At 57.0% G+C, this 19,193-nt stretch overlaps 1 protein-coding gene across 1 annotated transcript in view; it reads left to right on the top strand.

Moving 5' to 3' along the window:
• LOC140719979 (zinc-binding protein A33-like) overlaps window positions 1-17,840 on the top strand; it is a 52,987-nt gene extending 35,147 nt beyond the window's left edge. Inside the window, exon 6 of the mRNA XM_073034893.1 lies at window positions 17,254-17,840. Within this exon, the coding sequence (XP_072890994.1) occupies window positions 17,254-17,786 (533 nt within the window). The 3' untranslated portion in view covers window positions 17,787-17,840. The remainder of the gene's footprint in view (window positions 1-17,253) is intronic.
• The last annotated feature ends 1,353 nt before the right edge of the window (window positions 17,841-19,193 follow it).

Genomic DNA, 19,193 nt, shown 5'->3' with positions numbered 1-19,193 from the left:
CCTCAAACTCGTCTCATCATCCCTCACCCCTCCTCAGTCCACAGTCACCTCAAACCCGTCTCATCATCCCTCAACCCTCCTTAGTCCACAATAAACCTCAGACTCATATCATCATTCCTCACCCCTCTTCAATCCATTTCTCCTCAGACTCATCTCATCATCGCTCACATCTCCTCAGTCCACAGTCACCTTAGACTCGTCTCATCATCACTCACCCCTCCTCAGTCCACGTCACTTCAGACTCATCTCGTCATCACTTACCCCACCTCAGTCCACTTCAACTCAGATACCTCAATCATCCCTCACCCCTCCTCAGTCCACAGTCACCTCAGACTCCTCATCATCCCTCACCCCTCCTCAGTCCATAGTCACCTCAGCCTCTGCATAATCCCTCACCCCTCCTCAGTCCACACTCACCTCAGACTCGTCTCATCATCCCTTCTCCCTCCTCAGTCCACAGTCACCTCAGACTCTGCATAATCCCTCACCCCTCCTCAGTCCACAGTCACCTCAGACTCGTCTCATTATCCCTCACCCCTCCTCAGTCCACAGTCACCTCAGACTTGTCTCATCATCCCTCACCCCTCCTCAGTCCACAGTCACCTCAGACCTGTCTCATCATCCCTCCCCCTCCTGTCCACAGTCACCTCAGACTCTGCATAATCCCTCACCCCTCCTCAGTCCACAGTCACCTCAGAGTCGTCTCATTATCCCTCCCACCTCCACAGTCCACAGTCACCTCAGACTCCTCATCATCCCTCACCCCTCTCAGTCCACAGTCTCCTCAGACTCATCATCCCTCACCCCTAATCAGTCCACAGTCACCTTAGACTCGTCTCATCATCCCTCACCCCTCCTCAGTCCAGTCACCTCAGACTCATCTCATCATCCCTCATCCCTCCTGTCCACAGTCACCTCAGACTCCTCATCACCCCTCACCCCTCCTCAGTCCACAGTCACCTCAGACTCGTCTCATCATCCCTCACCCCTCCTCAGTCCACAGTCCCCTCAGACTCATCTCATCATCCCTCACCCCTCCTCAGTCCACAGTCACCTCAGACTCATGTGATCATCACTCACCCCTCCTCAGTCCACAGTCCCCTCAGACTCATCTCATCATCTCTCACCCCTCCTCAGTCCACCGACACCTCAGACTCATGTGATCATCACTCACCCCTCCTCAGTCCACAGTCCCCTCAGACTCATCTCATCATCCCTCACCCCTCCTCAGTCCATAGTCACCTCAGACTGATCTCATCATCCCTCACCCTCCTCAGTCCACAGTCACCTCCGACTCGTCTCATCATCCCTCCCCCCTCCTCAGTCGACAGTCAGCTCAGACTCCTCATAATCCCTCACCCCTCCTCAGTCCACATCACCTCAGGCTCCTCATCATCACTCACCCCTTCTCAGTCCATAGTCACCTCAGACTCATCTCATCATCGCTCTCACCTCCTCAGTCCACAGTCACCTTATGCTCCTCATCATCACTCACCCCTGCTCAATCCACAGTCACCTCAGACTCATCTCATCATCCCTCACCCCTCCTCAGTCCACAGTCACCTCAGACTCATCTCATCATCCCTCACCCCTCCTCAGTCCACAGTCACCTCAGACTCATCTCATCATCCCTCACCCTCCGCAGTCCAGTCACCTCAGACTGATCTCATCATCCCTCACCTCTCCTCCGTCCACAGTCACCTCAGACGCCTCATCATCCCTCACCCTCCTCAGTCCACAGTCACCTCAGACTCGTCTTATCACCCCTCATCTCTCCTCAGTCCACAGTCACCTCAGACTCTGCATAATCCCTCACCCCTCCTCAGTCCACACTCACCTCAGACTCGTCTCATCATCCCTCACCCCTCCTCAGTCCACAGTCACCTCAGACTCTGCATAATCCCTCACCCCTCCTCAGTCCACAGTCAACTCAGACTTGTCTCATCATCCCTCCTCCCTCCTCAGTCCACAGTCACCTCAGACTCTGCATAATCCCTCACCCCTCCTCAGTCCACAGTCACCTCAGACTCGTCTCATCATCCCTCACCCCTCCTCCGTCCACAGTCACCTCAGACTTGTCTCACCATCCCTCACCCCTCCTCAGTCCACAGTCACCTCAGACGTCTCATCATCCCTCACCCCTCCTCTGTCCACAGTCACCTCAGACTCTGCATAATCCCTCACCCCTCCTCAGTCCACAGTCACCTCAGACGTCTCATCATCCCTCACCCTCCTCAGTCCACAGTCACCTCAGACGTCTCATCATCCCTCACCCCTCCTGTCCACAGTCACCTCAGACTCTGCATAATCCCTCACCCCTCCTCAGTCCACAGTCACCTCAGACTCCTCATCATCCCTCACCCCTCCTCAGTCCACAGTCACCTCAGACGTCTCATCATCCCTCACCCCTCCTGTCCACAGTCACCTCAGACTCTGCATAATCCCTCACCCCTCCTCAGTCCAAAGTCACCTCAGACTCCTCATCATCCCTCACCCCTCCTCAGTCCACAGTCACCTCAGACTCCTCATCATCCCTCACACCTCCTCAGTCCACAGTCTCCTCAGAGTCGGCTCATCATCCCTCACACCTCCTCAGTCCACAGTCACCTCAGACTCGTCTCATCATCCCTCCCCCCTCCACAGTCCACAGTCACCTCAGACTCCTCATCATCCCTCACCCCGCCTCAGTCCACAGTCTCCTCAGACTCATCATCCCTCACCCCTCCTCAGTTCACAGTCACCTTAGACTCATCTCATCATCCCTCATCCCTCCTCAGTCCACAGTCACCTCAGACTCCTCATCACCCCTCACCCCTCCTCAGTCCACAGTCACCTCAGACTCGTCTCATCATCCCTCACCCCTCCTCAGTCCACAGTCCCCTCAGACTCATCTCATCATCCCTCACCCCTCCTCAGTCCACAGTCACCTCAGACTCATGTGATCATCACTCACCCCTCCTCAGTCCACAGTCCCCTCAGACTCATCTCATCATCTCTCACCCCTCCTCAGTCCACCGTCACCTCAGACTCATGTGATCATCACTCACCCCTCCTCAGTCCACAGTCCCCTCAGACTCATCTCATCATCCCTCACCCCTCCTCAGTCCATAGTCACCTCAGACTGATCTCATCATCCCTCACCCTCCTCAGTCCACAGTCACCTCTGACTCGTCTCATCATCCCTCCCCCCTCCTCAGTCGACAGTCAGCTCAGACTCCTCATAATCCCTCACCCCTCCTCAGTCCACATCACCTCAGGCTCCTCATCATCACTCACCCCTTCTCAGTCCATAGTCACCTCAGACTCATCTCATCATCGCTCACCCCTCCTCAGTCCACAATCACCTCAGACTCATCTCATCATCGCTCACATCTCCTCATTCCACAGTCAGCTCAGACTCGTCACATCGTCTCTCATCCCTCCTCAGACTCGTCTCATCATCCGTCACCCCTCCTCAGTCCACAGTCACCTCAGACTCATCTCATCATCGCTCACATCTCTTCATTCCACAGTCAGCTCAGACTCGTCACATCGTCTCTCATCCCTCCTCAGTCCATGTCACCTCAGACTCGTCACATCGTCTCTCATCCCTCCTCAGTCCACAGTCAACTCAGACTCGTCTCATCATCACTCACCCCTCCTCAGTCCACGTCACTTCAGACTCATCTTGTCATCACTTACCCCTCCTCAGTCCACGTCAACTCAGACTCGACTCATCATCCCTCACCCCTTCTCAGTCCACAGTCACCACACTCCGCATAATCCCTACCCCCTCCTCAGTCCACGTCACCTCAGACTCGACTCATCATCCCTCACCCCTCCTCAGTCCACAGTCACCTCAAAGTCGTCTCACTATCCCTCACCCCTCCTCAGTCCACAGTCACCTCACACTCGTCTCATCATCCATCACCCCTCCTCAGTCCACAGTCACCTCAGACTCGTCTCATCATTCCTCACCACACCTCAGTCCACGTCTCCTCAGACTCGTCTTATCATCCCTCACCCCTCCTCAGTCCACAGTCACCTCAAAGTCGTCTCAGCATCACTCACCCCTCCTCAGTACACATTTACCTCAGAATCATCTCAACATCACTCACCCCTCCTCAGTTCACGTCACCTCAGACTCATCTCATCATCACTCACACCTCCTCAGTCCACAGTCACCTCAGACTCGTCTGATCATCACTCAACCCTCCTCAGTCCGCAGTCACCTCAGACTTGTCTCATCATCCGTCACCTCTCCTCAGTCCACAGACACCTGAGACTATACATCATCCCTCACCCCTCGTCAGTCCACAGTTACCTCAGACTCCGCATAATCCCTACCCCCTCCTCAGTCCACCACACCTCAGAATCATCTCATCATCTCTCACCCCTCCTCTGTGCACAGTCACCTCAGACTCGTCTCATCATCCCTCACCGCTCCTGTCCACAGTCACCTCAGACTCGTCTCATCATCCCTCACCCCTCCTCAGTCCACAGTCACCTCAGACTCGTCTCATCTTCCCTCACCCCTCCTCAGTCCACAGTCACCTCAGACTCGTCTCATCTTCCCTCACCCCTGCTCTGTCCACAGTCACCTCAGACTCGTCTCATCATCCCTCACCTCTCCTGTCCACAGTCACCTCAGACTCCGCATAATCCCTCCCCCCTCCTCAGTCCACAGTCACCTCAGACTCATCTCATCATCCCTCACCCCTCCTCAGTCCACAGTCACCTCAGACTCGTCTCATAATCCCTCACCCCTCCTCAGTCCATAGTCACCTCAGCCTCTGCATAATCCCTCACCCCTCCTCAGTCCACACTCACCTCAGACTCGTCTCATCATCCCTCACCCCTCCTCAGTCCACAGTCACCTCACACTCGTCTCATCATCCATCACCCCTCCTCAGTCCACAGTCACCTCAGACTCGTCTCATCATTCCTCACCACACCTCAGTCCACGTCTCCTCAGACTCGTCTTATCATCCCTCACCCCTCCTCAGTCCACAGTCACCTCAAAGTCGTCTCAGCATCACTCACCCCTCCTCAGTACACATTTACCTCAGAATCATCTCAACATCACACACCCCTCCTCAGTTCACGTCACCTCAGACTCATCTCATCATCACTCACACCTCCTCAGTCCACAGTCACCTCAGACTCGTCTGATCATCACTCAACCCTCCTCAGTCCGCAGTCACCTCAGACTTGTCTCATCATCCGTCACCTCTCCTCAGTCCACAGTCACCTGAGACTATACATCATCCCTCACCCCTCGTCAGTCCACAGTTACCTCAGACTCCGCATAATCCCTACCCCCTCCTCAGTCCACCACACCTCAGAATCATCTCATCATCTCTCACCCCTCCTCTGTGCACAGTCACCTCAGACTCGTCTCATCATCCCTCACCGCTCCTGTCCACAGTCACCTCAGACTCGTCTCATCATCCCTCACCCCTCCTCAGTCCACAGTCACCTCAGACTCATCTCATCTTCCCTCACCCCTCCTCAGTCCACAGTCACCTCAGACTCGTCTCATCTTCCCTCACCCCTGCTCTGTCCACAGTCACCTCAGACTCGTCTCATCATCCCTCACCTCTCCTGTCCACAGTCACCTCAGACTCCGCATAATCCCTCCCCCCTCCTCAGTCCACAGTCACCTCAGACTCGTCTCATAATCCCTCACCCCTCCTCAGTCCATAGTCACCTCAGCCTCTGCATAATCCCTCACCCCTCCTCAGTCCACACTCACCTCAGACTCGTCTCATCATCCCTCACCCCTCCTCAGTCCACAGTCACCTCAGACTCTGCATAATCCCTCACCCCTCCTCAGTCCACAGTCAACTCAGACTTGTTTCAGCATCCCTCCTCCCTCCTCAGTCCACAGTCACCTCAGACTCTGCATAATCCCTCACCCCTCCTCAGTCCACAGTAACCTCAGACTCGTCTCATCATCCCTCACCCCTCCTCCGTCCACAGTCACCTCAGACTTGTCTCATCATCCCTCACCCCTCCTCAGTCCACAGTCACCTCAGACTTGTCTCATCATCCCTCCCCCTCCTGTCCAGTCACCTCAGACTCTGCATAATCCCTCACCCCTCCTCAGTCCACAGTCACCTCAGACTCGTCTCATCATCCCTCCCCCCTCCACAGTCCACAGTCACCTCAGACTCCTCATCATCCCTCACCCCGCCTCAGTCCACAGTCTCCTCAGACTCATCATCCCTCACCCCTCCTCAGTCCAGAGTCACCTCAGACTCATCTCATCATCCCTCATCCCTCCTCAGTCCACAGTCACCTCAGACTCCTCATCACCCCTCACCCCTCCTCAGTCCACAGTCACCTCAGACTCGTCTCATCATCCCTCACCCCTCCTCAGTCCACAGTCCCCTCAGACTCATCTCATCATCCCTCACCCCTCCTCAGTCCACAGTCACCTCAGACTCATGTGATCATCACTCACCCCTCCTCAGTCCACAGTCCCCTCAGACTCATCTCATCATCTCTCACCCCTCCTCAGTCCACACTCACCTCAGACTCGTCTCATCATCCCTCACCCCTCCTCAGTCCACAGTCACCTGACTCTGCATAATCCCTCACCCCTCCTCAGTCCACAGTCAACTCAGACTTGTCTCATCATCCCTCCTCCCTCCTCAGTCCACAGTCACCTCAGACTCTGCATAATCCCTCACGCCTCCTCAGTCCACAGTCACCTCAGACTCGTCTCATCATCCCTCACCCCTCCTCCGTCCACAGTCACCTCAGACGTCTCATCATCCCTCACCCCTCCTCAGTCCACAGTCACCTCAGACGTCTCATCATCCCTCCCCCTCCTGTCCACAGTCACCTCAGACTCTGCATAATCCCTCACCCCTCCTCAGTCCACAGTCACCTCAGACTCCTCATCATCCCTCACCCCTCCTCAGTCCACAGTCACCTCAGACTCCTCATCATCCCTCACACCTCCTCAGTCCACAGTCTCCTCAGAGTCGGCTCATCATCCCTCACACCTCCTCAGTCCACAGTCACCTCAGACTCGTCTCATCATCCCTCCCCCCTCCACAGTCCACAGTCACCTCAGATTCCTCATCATCCCTCACCCCGCCTCAGTCCACAGTCTCCTCAGACTCATCATCCCTCACCCCTCCTCAGTTCACAGTCACCTTAGACTCGTCTCATCATCCCTCACCCCTCCTCAGTCCAGAGTCACCTCAGACTCATCTCATCATCCCTCATCCCTCCTCAGTCCACAGTCACCTCAGACTCCTCATCACCCCTCACCCCTCCTCAGTCCACAGTCACCTCAGACTCGTCTCATCATCCCTCACCCCTCCTCAGTCCACAGTCCCCTCAGACTCATCTCATCATCCCTCACCCTTCCTCAGTCCACAGTCACCTCAGACTCATGTGATCATCACTCACCCCTCCTCAGTCCACAGTCCCCTCAGACTCATCTCATCATCTCTCACCCCTCCTCAGTCCACCGTCACCTCAGACTCATGTGATCATCACTCACCCCTCCTCAGTCCACAGTCCCCTCAGACTCATCTCATCATCCCTCACCCCTCCTCAGTCCATAGTCACCTCAGACTGATCTCATCATCCCTCACCCTCCTCAGTCCACAGTCACCTCCGACTCGTCTCATCATCCCTCCCCCCTCCTCAGTCGACAGTCAGCTCAGACTCCTCATAATCCCTCACCCCTCCTCAGTCCACATCACCTCAGGCTCCTCATCATCACTCACCCCTTCTCAGTCCATAGTCACCTCAGACTCATCTCATCATCGCTCACCCCTCCTCAGTCCACAATCACCTCAGACTCATCTCATCATCGCTCACATCTCCTCATTCCACAGTCAGCTCAGACTCGTCACATCGTCTCTCATCCCTCCTCAGACTCGTCTCATCATCCGTCACCCCTCCACAGTCCACAGTCACCTCAGACTCGTCTCATCATTCCTCACCACACCTCAGTCCACGTCTCCTCAGACTCGTCTTATCATCCCTCACCCCTCCTCAGTCCACAGTCACCTCAAAGTCGTCTCAGCATCACTCACCCCTCCTCAGTACACATTTACCTCAGAATCATCTCAACATCACTCACCCCTCCTCAGTTCACGTCACCTCAGACTCATCTCATCATCACTCACACCTCCTCAGTCCACAGTCACCTCAGACTCGTCTGATCATCACTCAACCCTCCTCAGTCCGCAGTCACCTCAGACTTGTCTCATCATCCGTCACCTCTCCTCAGTCCACAGTCACCTGAGACTATACATCATCCCTCACCCCTCCTCAGTCCACAGTTACCTCAGACTCCGCATAATCCCTACCCCCTCCTCAGTCCACCACACCTCAGAATCATCTCATCATCTCTCACCCCTCCTCTGTGCACAGTCACCTCAGACTCGTCTCATCATCCCTCACCCCTCCTCAGTCCACAGTCACCTCAGACTCGTCTCATCTTCCCTCACCCCTCCTCAGTCCACAGTCACCTCAGACTCGTCTCATCTTCCCTCACCCCTCCTCAGTCCAGTCACCTCAGACTCGTCTCATCATCCCTCACCTCTCCTGTCCACAGTCACCTCAGACTCCGCATAATCCCTCCCCCCTCCTCAGTCCACAGTCACCTCAGACTCATCTCATCATCCCTCACCCCTCCTCAGTCCACAGTCACCTCAGACTCGTCTCATAATCCCTCACCCCTCCTCAGTCCATAGTCACCTCAGCCTCTGCATAATCCCTCACCCCTCCTCAGTCCACACTCACCTCAGACTCGTCTCATCATCCCTCACCCCTCCTCAGTCCACAGTCACCTCAGACTCTGCATAATCCATCACCCCTCCTCAGTCCACAGTCAACTCAGACTTGTCTCATCATCCCTCCTCCCTCCTCAGTCCACAGTCACCTCAGACTCGTCTGATCATCACTCAACCCTCCTCAGTCCGCAGTCACCTCAGACTTGTCTCATCATCCGTCACCTCTCCTCAGTCCACAGTCACCTGAGACTATACATCATCCCTCACCCCTCGTCAGTCCACAGTTACCTCAGACTCCGCATAATCCCTACCCCCTCCTCAGTCCACCACACCTCAGAATCATCTCATCATCTCTCACCCCTCCTCTGTGCACAGTCACCTCAGACTCGTCTCATCATCCCTCACCGCTCCTGTCCACAGTCACCTCAGACTCGTCTCATCATCCCTCACCCCTCCTCAGTCCACAGTCACCTCAGACTCATCTCATCTTCCCTCACCCCTCCTCAGTCCACAGTCACCTCAGACTCGTCTCATCTTCCCTCACCCCTGCTCTGTCCACAGTCACCTCAGACTCGTCTCATCATCCCTCACCTCTCCTGTCCACAGTCACCTCAGACTCCGCATAATCCCTCCCCCCTCCTCAGTCCACAGTCACCTCAGACTCGTCTCATAATCCCTCACCCCTCCTCAGTCCATAGTCACCTCAGCCTCTGCATAATCCCTCACCCCTCCTCAGTCCACACTCACCTCAGACTCGTCTCATCATCCCTCACCCCTCCTCAGTCCACAGTCACCTCAGACTCTGCATAATCCCTCACCCCTCCTCAGTCCACAGTCAACTCAGACTTGTCTCAGCATCCCTCCTCCCTCCTCAGTCCACAGTCACCTCAGACTCTGCATAATCCCTCACCCCTCCTCAGTCCACAGTAACCTCAGACTCGTCTCATCATCCCTCACCCCTCCTCCGTCCACAGTCACCTCAGACTTGTCTCATCATCCCTCACCCCTCCTCAGTCCACAGTCACCTCAGACTTGTCTCATCATCCCTCCCCCTCCTGTCCAGTCACCTCAGACTCTGCATAATCCCTCACCCCTCCTCAGTCCACAGTCACCTCAGACTCGTCTCATCATCCCTCCCCCCTCCACAGTCCACAGTCACCTCAGACTCCTCATCATCCCTCACCCCGCCTCAGTCCACAGTCTCCTCAGACTCATCATCCCTCACCCCTCCTCAGTCCAGAGTCACCTCAGACTCATCTCATCATCCCTCATCCCTCCTCAGTCCACAGTCACCTCAGACTCCTCATCACCCCTCACCCCTCCTCAGTCCACAGTCACCTCAGACTCGTCTCATCATCCCTCACCCCTCCTCAGTCCACAGTCCCCTCAGACTCATCTCATCATCCCTCACCCCTCCTCAGTCCACAGTCACCTCAGACTCATGTGATCATCACTCACCCCTCCTCAGTCCACAGTCACCTCAGACTCGTCTCATCATCCCTCACCCCTCCTCCGTCCACAGTCACCTCAGACGTCTCATCATCCCTCACCCCTCCTCAGTCCACAGTCACCTCAGACGTCTCATCATCCCTCCCCCTCCTGTCCACAGTCACCTCAGACTCTGCATAATCCCTCACCCCTCCTCAGTCCACAGTCACCTCAGACTCCTCATCATCCCTCACCCCTCCTCAGTCCACAGTCACCTCAGACTCCTCATCATCCCTCACACCTCCTCAGTCCACAGTCACCTCAGACTCATCTCATCTTCCCTCACCCCTCCTCAGTCCACAGTCACCTCAGACTCGTCTCATCTTCCCTCACCCCTGCTCTGTCCACAGTCACCTCAGACTCGTCTCATCATCCCTCACCTCTCCTGTCCACAGTCACCTCAGACTCCGCATAATCCCTCCCCCCTCCTCAGTCCACAGTCACCTCAGACTCGTCTCATAATCCCTCACCCCTCCTCAGTCCATAGTCACCTCAGCCTCTGCATAATCCCTCACCCCTCCTCAGTCCACACTCACCTCAGACTCGTCTCATCATCCCTCACCCCTCCTCAGTCCACAGTCACCTCAGACTCTGCATAATCCCTCACCCCTCCTCAGTCCACAGTCAACTCAGACTTGTCTCAGCATCCCTCCTCCCTCCTCAGTCCACAGTCACCTCAGACTCTGCATAATCCCTCACCCCTCCTCAGTCCACAGTAACCTCAGACTCGTCTCATCATCCCTCACCCCTCCTCCGTCCACAGTCACCTCAGACTTGTCTCATCATCCCTCACCCCTCCTCAGTCCACAGTCACCTCAGACTTGTCTCATCATCCCTCCCCCTCCTGTCCAGTCACCTCAGACTCTGCATAATCCCTCACCCCTCCTCAGTCCACAGTCACCTCAGACTCGTCTCATCATCCCTCCCCCCTCCACAGTCCACAGTCACCTCAGACTCCTCATCATCCCTCACCCCGCCTCAGTCCACAGTCTCCTCAGACTCATCATCCCTCACCCCTCCTCAGTCCAGAGTCACCTCAGACTCATCTCATCATCCCTCATCCCTCCTCAGTCCACAGTCACCTCAGACTCCTCATCACCCCTCACCCCTCCTCAGTCCACAGTCACCTCAGACTCGTCTCATCATCCCTCACCCCTCCTCAGTCCACAGTCCCCTCAGACTCATCTCATCATCCCTCACCCCTCCTCAGTCCACAGTCACCTCAGACTCATGTGATCATCACTCACCCCTCCTCAGTCCACAGTCACCTCAGACTCGTCTCATCATCCCTCACCCCTCCTCCGTCCACAGTCACCTCAGACGTCTCATCATCCCTCACCCCTCCTCAGTCCACAGTCACCTCAGACGTCTCATCATCCCTCCCCCTCCTGTCCACAGTCACCTCAGACTCTGCATAATCCCTCACCCCTCCTCAGTCCACAGTCACCTCAGACTCCTCATCATCCCTCACCCCTCCTCAGTCCACAGTCACCTCAGACTCCTCATCATCCCTCACACCTCCTCAGTCCACAGTCTCCTCAGAGTCGGCTCATCATCCCTCACACCTCCTCAGTCCACAGTCACCTCAGACTCGTCTCATCATCCCTCCCCCCTCCACAGTCCACAGTCACCTCAGACTCCTCATCATCCCTCACCCCGCCTCAGTCCACAGTCTCCTCAGACTCATCATCCCTCACCCCTCCTCAGTTCACAGTCACCTTAGACTCGTCTCATCATCCCTCACCCCTCCTCAGTCCAGAGTCACCTCAGACTCATCTCATCATCCCTCATCCCTCCTCAGTCCACAGTCACCTCAGACTCCTCATCACCCCTCACCCCTCCTCAGTCCACAGTCACCTCAGACTCGTCTCATCATCCCTCACCCCTCCTCAGTCCACAGTCCCCTCAGACTCATCTCATCATCCCTCACCCCTCCTCAGTCCACAGTCACCTCAGACTCATGTGATCATCACTCACCCCTCCTCAGTCCACAGTCCCCTCAGACTCATCTCATCATCTCTCACCCCTCCTCAGTCCACCGTCACCTCAGACTCATGTGATCATCACTCACCCCTCCTCAGTCCACAGTCCCCTCAGACTCATCTCATCATCCCTCACCCCTCCTCAGTCCATAGTCACCTCAGACTGATCTCATCATCCCTCACCCTCCTCAGTCCACAGTCACCTCCGACTCGTCTCATCATCCCTCCCCCCTCCTCAGTCGACAGTCAGCTCAGACTCCTCATAATCCCTCACCCCTCCTCAGTCCACATCACCTCAGGCTCCTCATCATCACTCACCCCTTCTCAGTCCATAGTCACCTCAGACTCATCTCATCATCGCTCACCCCTCCTCAGTCCACAATCACCTCAGACTCATCTCATCATCGCTCACATCTCTTCATTCCACAGTCAGCTCAGACTCGTCACAATGTCTCTCATCCCTCCTCAGTCCATGTCACCTCAGACTCGTCACATCGTCTCTCATCCCTCCTCAGTCCACAGTCAACTCAGACTCGTCTCATCATCACTCACCCCTCCTCAGTCCACGTCACTTCAGACTCATCTTGTCATCACTTACCCCTCCTCAGTCCACGTCAACTCAGATACCTCTCATCATCCCTCCCCCCTCCTCAGTCCACAGTCACCTCAGACTCCTCATCATCCCTCACCCCTCCTCAGTCCACAGTCACCACACTCCGCATAATCCCTACCCCCTCCTCAGTCTTCGTCACCTCAGACTCGACTCATCATCCCTCACCCCTCCTCAGTCCACAGTCACCTCAAAGTCGTCTCACTATCCCTCACCCCTCCTCAGTCCACAGTCACCTCACACTCGTCTCATCATCCATCACCCCTCCTCAGTCCACAGTCACCTCAGACTCGTCTCATCATTCCTCACCACACCTCAGTCCACGTCTCCTCAGACTCGTCTTATCATCCCTCACCCCTCCTCAGTCCACAGTCACCTCAAAGTCGTCTCAGCATCACTCACCCCTCCTCAGTACACATTTACCTCAGAATCATCTCAACATCACTCACCCCTCCTCAGTTCACGTCACCTCAGACTCATCTCATCATCACTCACACCTCCTCAGTCCACAGTCACCTCAGACTCGTCTGATCATCCCTCACCCTTCCTCAGTCCACAGTCACCTCAAAGTCGTCTCACTATCCCTCACCCCTCCTCAGTCCACAGTCACCTCACACTCGTCTCATCATCCATCACCTCTCCTCAGTCCACAGTCACCTCAGACTCGTCTCATCATTCCTCACCACACCTCAGTCCACGTCTCCTCAGACTCGTCTTATCATCCCTCACCCCTCCTCAGTCCACAGTCACCTCAAAGTCGTCTCAGCATCACTCACCCCTCCTCAGTACACATTTACCTCAGAATCATCTCAACATCACTCACCCCTCCTCAGTTCACGTCACCTCAGACTCATCTCATCATCACTCACACCTCCTCAGTCCACAGTCACCTCAGACTCGTCTGATCATCACTCAACCCTCCTCAGTCCGCAGTCACCTCAGACTTGTCTCATCATCCGTCACCTCTCCTCAGTCCACAGTCACCTGAGACTATACATCATCCCTCACCCCTCCTCAGTCCACAGTTACCTCAGACTCCGCATAATCCCTACCCCCTCCTCAGTCCACCACACCTCAGAATCATCTCATCATCTCTCACCCCTCCTCTGTGCACAGTCACCTCAGACTCGTCTCATCATCCCTCACCCCTCCTCAGTCCACAGTCACCTCAGACTCGTCTCATCTTCCCTCACCCCTCCTCAGTCCACAGTCACCTCAGACTCGTCTCATCTTCCCTCACCCCTCCTCAGTCCAGTCACCTCAGACTCGTCTCATCATCCCTCACCTCTCCTGTCCACAGTCACCTCAGACTCCGCATAATCCCTCCCCCCTCCTCAGTCCACAGTCACCTCAGACTCATCTCATCATCCCTCACCCCTCCTCAGTCCACAGTCACCTCAGACTCGTCTCATAATCCCTCACCCCTCCTCAGTCCATAGTCACCTCAGCCTCTGCATAATCCCTCACCCCTCCTCAGTCCACACTCACCTCAGACTCGTCTCATCATCCCTCACCCCTCCTCAGTCCACAGTCACCTCAGACTCTGCATAATCCCTCACCCCTCCTCAGTCCACAGTCAACTCAGACTTGTCTCATCATCCCTCCTCCCTCCTCAGTCCACAGTCACCTCAGACTCTGCATAATCCCTCACCCCTCCTCAGTCCACAGTCACCTCAGACTCGTCTCATCATCCCTCACCCCTCCTCAGTCCACAGTCACCCCAGACTCGTCTCATCATCCCTCAGACTCCTCAGTCCACAGTCACCTCAGACTTGTCTCATCATCCCTCCCCCTCCTGTCCAGTCACCTCAGACTCCTCATCATCCCTCCCCCCTCCACAGTCCACAGTCACCTCAGACTCCTCATCATCCCTCACCCCGCCTCAGTCCACAGTCTCCTCAGACTCATCATCCCTCACCCCTCCTCAGTCCAGTCACCTCAGACTTATCTCATCATCCCTCATCCCTCCTCAGTCCACAGTCACCTCAGACTCCTCATCACCCCTCACCCCTCCTCAGTCCACAGTCACCTCAGACTCGTCTCATCATCCCTCACCCCTCCTCAGTCCACAGTCCCCTCAGACTGATCTCATCATCCCTCACCCCTCCTCAGTCCACAGTCACCTCAGACTCATGTGATCATCACTCACCCCTCCTCAGTCCACAGTCCCCTCAGACTCATCTCATCATCCCTCACCCCTCCTCAGTCCATAGTCACCTCAGACTGATCTCATCATCCCTCACCCTCCTCAGTCCACAGTCACCTCCGACTCGTCTCATCATCCCTCCCCCCTCCTCAGTCGACAGTCAGCTCAGACTCCTCATAATCCCTTACCCCTCCTCAGTCCACATCACCTCTGGCTCCTCATCATCACTCACCCCTTCTCAGTCCATAGTCACCTCAGACTCATCTCATCATCGCTCTCACCTCCTCAGTCCACAGTCACCTTATGCTCCTCATCATCACTCACCCCTCCTCAATCCACAGTCACCTCAGACTCATCTCATCATCCCTCACCCCTCCTCAGTCCACAGTCACCTCAGACTCATCTCATCATCCCTCACCCTCCGCAGTCCAGTCACCTCAGACTGATCTCATCATCCCTCACCTCTCCTCCGTCCACAGTCACCTCAGACGCCTCATCATCCCTCACCCTCCTCAGTCCACAGTCACCTCAGACTCGTCTTATCACCCCTCATCTCTACTCAGTCCACAGTCACCTCAGACTCTGCATAATCCCTCACCCCTCCTCAGTCCACACTCACCTCAGACTCGTCTCATCATCCCTCACCCCTCCTCAGTCCACAGTCACCTCAGACTCTGCATAATCCCTCACCCCTCCTCAGTCCACAGTCAACTCAGACTTGTCTCATCATCCCTCCTCCCTCCTCAGTCCACAGTCACCTCAGACTCTGCATAATCCCTCACCCCTCCTCAGTCCACAGTCACCTCAGACTCGTCTCATCATCCCTCACCCCTCCTCCGTCCACAGTCACCTCAGACTTGTCTCATCATCCCTCACCCCTCCTCAGTCCACAGTCACCTCAGACTTGTCTCATCATCCCTCCCCCTCCTCAGTCCACAGTCACCTCAGACTCGTCTCATCATCCCTCCCCCCTCCACAGTCCACAGTCACCTCAGACTCCTCATCATCCCTCACCCCGCCTCAGTCCACAGTCTCCTCAGACTCATCATCCCTCACCCCTCCTCAGTCCACAGTCACCTCAGACTCATCTCATCATCCCTCATCCCTCCTCAGTCCACAGTCACCTCAGACTCCTCATCACCCCTCACCCCTCCTCAGTCCACAGTCACCTCAGACTCGTCTCATCATCCCTCACCCCTCCTCAGTCCACAGTCCCCTCAGACTCATCTCATCATCCCTCACCCCTCCTCAGTCCACAGTCACCTCAGACTCATGTGATCATCACTCACCCCTCCTCAGTCCACAGTCCCCTCAGACTCATCTCATCATCTCTCACCCCTCCTCAGTCCACCGTCACCTCAGACTCATGTGATCATCACTCACCCCTCCTCAGTCCACAGTCCCCTCAGACTCATCTCATCATCCCTCACCCCTCCTCAGTCCATAGTCACCTCAGACTGATCTCATCATCCCTCACCCTCCTCAGTCCACAGTCACCTCCGACTCGTCTCATAATCCCTCCCCCCTCCTCAGTCCACATCACCTCAGGCTCCTCATCATCACTCACCCCTTCTCAGTCCATAGTCACCTCAGACTCATCTCATCATCGCTCTCACCTCCTCAGTCCACAGTCACCTTATGCTCCTCATCATCACTCACCCCTCCTCAATCCACAGTCACCTCAGACTCATCTCATCATCCCTCACCCCTCCTCAGTCCACAGTCACCTCAGACTCATCTCATCATCCCTCACCCTCCGCAGTCCAGTCACCTCAGACTGATGTCATCATCCCTCACCTCTCCTCCGTCCACAGTCACCTCAGACGCCTCATCATCCCTCACCCTCCTCAGTCCACAGTCACCTCAGACTCGTCTTATCACCCCTCATCTCTCCTCAGTCCACAGTCACCTCAGACTCGTCTCATCATCACTCTCCCCTCCAGTCTCGGGGCCGCGCTGCCCGAGTCTCCCCCCTCCCCCGGTCCCAGGACCGCGCTGCCGGAGTCTCCCCCCTGTCCGGGGGACGCGTTGCCCGAGTCTCCCCCCGATCCCCGGGGCCGCGCTGCCCGAGTCTCCCCCCGATCCCCGGGGCCGCGCTGCCCGAGTCTCCCCCCGATCCCGGGGCGCGCTGCCCGAGTCTCCCGCCGATCTCCGGGGCCGCGCTGCCCGAGTCTCCCCCCCGATCCCGCGGCCGCGCTGCCGGAGTCTCCCCCCAGTCCCCGGTCCGCGCTGCCGGATTCTCCCCACACTCCTGGGGACTCTCTAATTCTCTGCTTCTCCCCCCAGTCTCTGTGACACTGGATGTGGAAACTGCGAGTCCGAAGCTCGAGGTGTCTGAGGATCGGAAGGGTGTGAGATACACCGGAACCCGGAGGGATCTCCCTGACACCGGGAAGAGATTCACAGACCGGGGTTGTGTGCTGGGATCGGAGGCATTCACATCGGGGAGACATTACTGGGAGGTGGAGGTGACGGGGAATCGGAGCTGGTGTCTGGGAGTCGCAGCAGAGTCTGTGGAGAGGAAGAAGGGGGTCAGACAGAGTCCGGATACCGGATTCTGTACCATCGCGCGGATTGATAACGAGATGTGGGTTTTCACCTCCCCTGAGTCCCGTCTCCCTGCCGGTCCCATCCCCGGGAGGGTGGGAGTTTATCTCCGTTACGAGTCCGGGACAGTTTCATTTTACAGCGCAGAGACCAAGTCCCATCTCCACACCTTCACTGGGAATAAATTCACGGACAAACTTTATCCTTTCTTCTGGACTGGATATAAAAACGAGTGGCTGAGAATCTGCTCCGGTTCCGCTCCGGGTTTGTAAACGGGTCGGGTCCGGGATGGCATCAGGAGTCAGTCAGTGTAAATATAAATGTGTGGAGAGTGAAATAAACACGATTTGAGAATTATCGGTCCATTAATTTTAACCCGTTCACCGCATCCGTCAACGGAACAGAAACACTGCGGATTCAGCAGCAACCGCGGGCGGCGGGTCCTGAGCTCCCCCAGGTCCTAAAGTCCACCCGCACCGAGACAGGGTAACTGGGACAAGTGGTGGTGCTGCTGACTGGGAGAGGGAGGTCAGGATGAATCTTGCGGAGGCGGGACCCGTGATGGTAACGTGCTGGAGAATCGGGGATGGACAGATGGAGAGGGTGGGGAGGAGTGTGTGGGGGACGGGCAGATGGAGAGGGTGGGGAGGAGTGTGTGGGGGTGATGGACAGATGGAGAGGGTGGGGAGGACTGTGTGGGAGACGGGCAGATGGAGAGGGTGGGGAGGAGTGTGTGGGGGATGGACGGATGGAGAGGGTCGGGCGGAGTGTGTGGGTGATGGGCAGATAGAGAGGTGGGGAGGAGTGTGTGGCGCTGTCCGAGTCTCCTCCGGTCCAGGGGCCGCACCTCCCAAATCTCCCCCCGGTCCCTGGGCCGCGCTGCCCGTGTTTCCCCCGGTCCCAGGGCCGCGCTTCCTGAATCTCACCCGGTCCCGGGGCTGCGCTTCCCGAATCTCCCCCCGGTCCCTGCGCCGCGCTGCCCGAGTCTCCCCCAATCCCGTGGCCGCGCTGCCCGAGTCTCCCCCGGTCCCAGAGGCCGCGCTGCCCGAGTCTCCCCCGGTCCCGGGGCCGCGCTGCCCGAGTCTGGCCCGGTCCCGGGACCGCGCTGCCCGAGTCTCCCCCAGTCCCAGGGGCCGCGCTGCCCGAGTCTCCCCCGGTCCCGGGGCCACGCTGTCCGAGTCTCCCCCGGTACAGGGGCCGCACCTCCCAAATCTCCCCTCCGGTCCCTGGGCCGCGCTGCCCGTGTTTCCCCCGGTCCCAGGGCCGCGCTTCCTGAATCTCACCCGGTCCCGGGGCTGCGCTTCCCGAATCTCCCCCCGGTCCCTGCGCCGCGCTGCCCGAGTCTCCCCCAATCCCGTGGCCGCGCTGCCCGAGTCTCCCCCGGTCCCAGAGGCCGCGCTGCCCGAGTCTCCCCCGGTCCCGGGGCCGCGCTGCCCGAGTCTGGCCCGGTCCCGGGACCGCGCTGCCCGAGTCTCCCCCAGTCCCAGGGGCCGCGCTGCCCGAGTCTCCCCCGGTCCCGGGGCCACGCTGTCCGAGTCTCCCCCGGTACAGGGGCCGCACCTCCCGAATCTCCCCCCGGTCCCGGGGCCGCGCTGCACGAGTCTCCCCCGGTCCCGGGGCCGCGCTGCCCGAGTCTCGCCCGGTCCCTGGGCAACGCTGCCCGAGTCTCCCCTAGTCCC

The sequence above is a fragment of the Hemitrygon akajei genome, chromosome 2, assembly GCF_048418815.1.
Source record: "Hemitrygon akajei chromosome 2, sHemAka1.3, whole genome shotgun sequence".
NCBI lineage: Eukaryota > Metazoa > Chordata > Chondrichthyes > Myliobatiformes > Dasyatidae > Hemitrygon > Hemitrygon akajei.
Note: the sequence above shows the minus strand (reverse complement) of the source record. Positions and strands in the feature narration are given on the sequence as shown.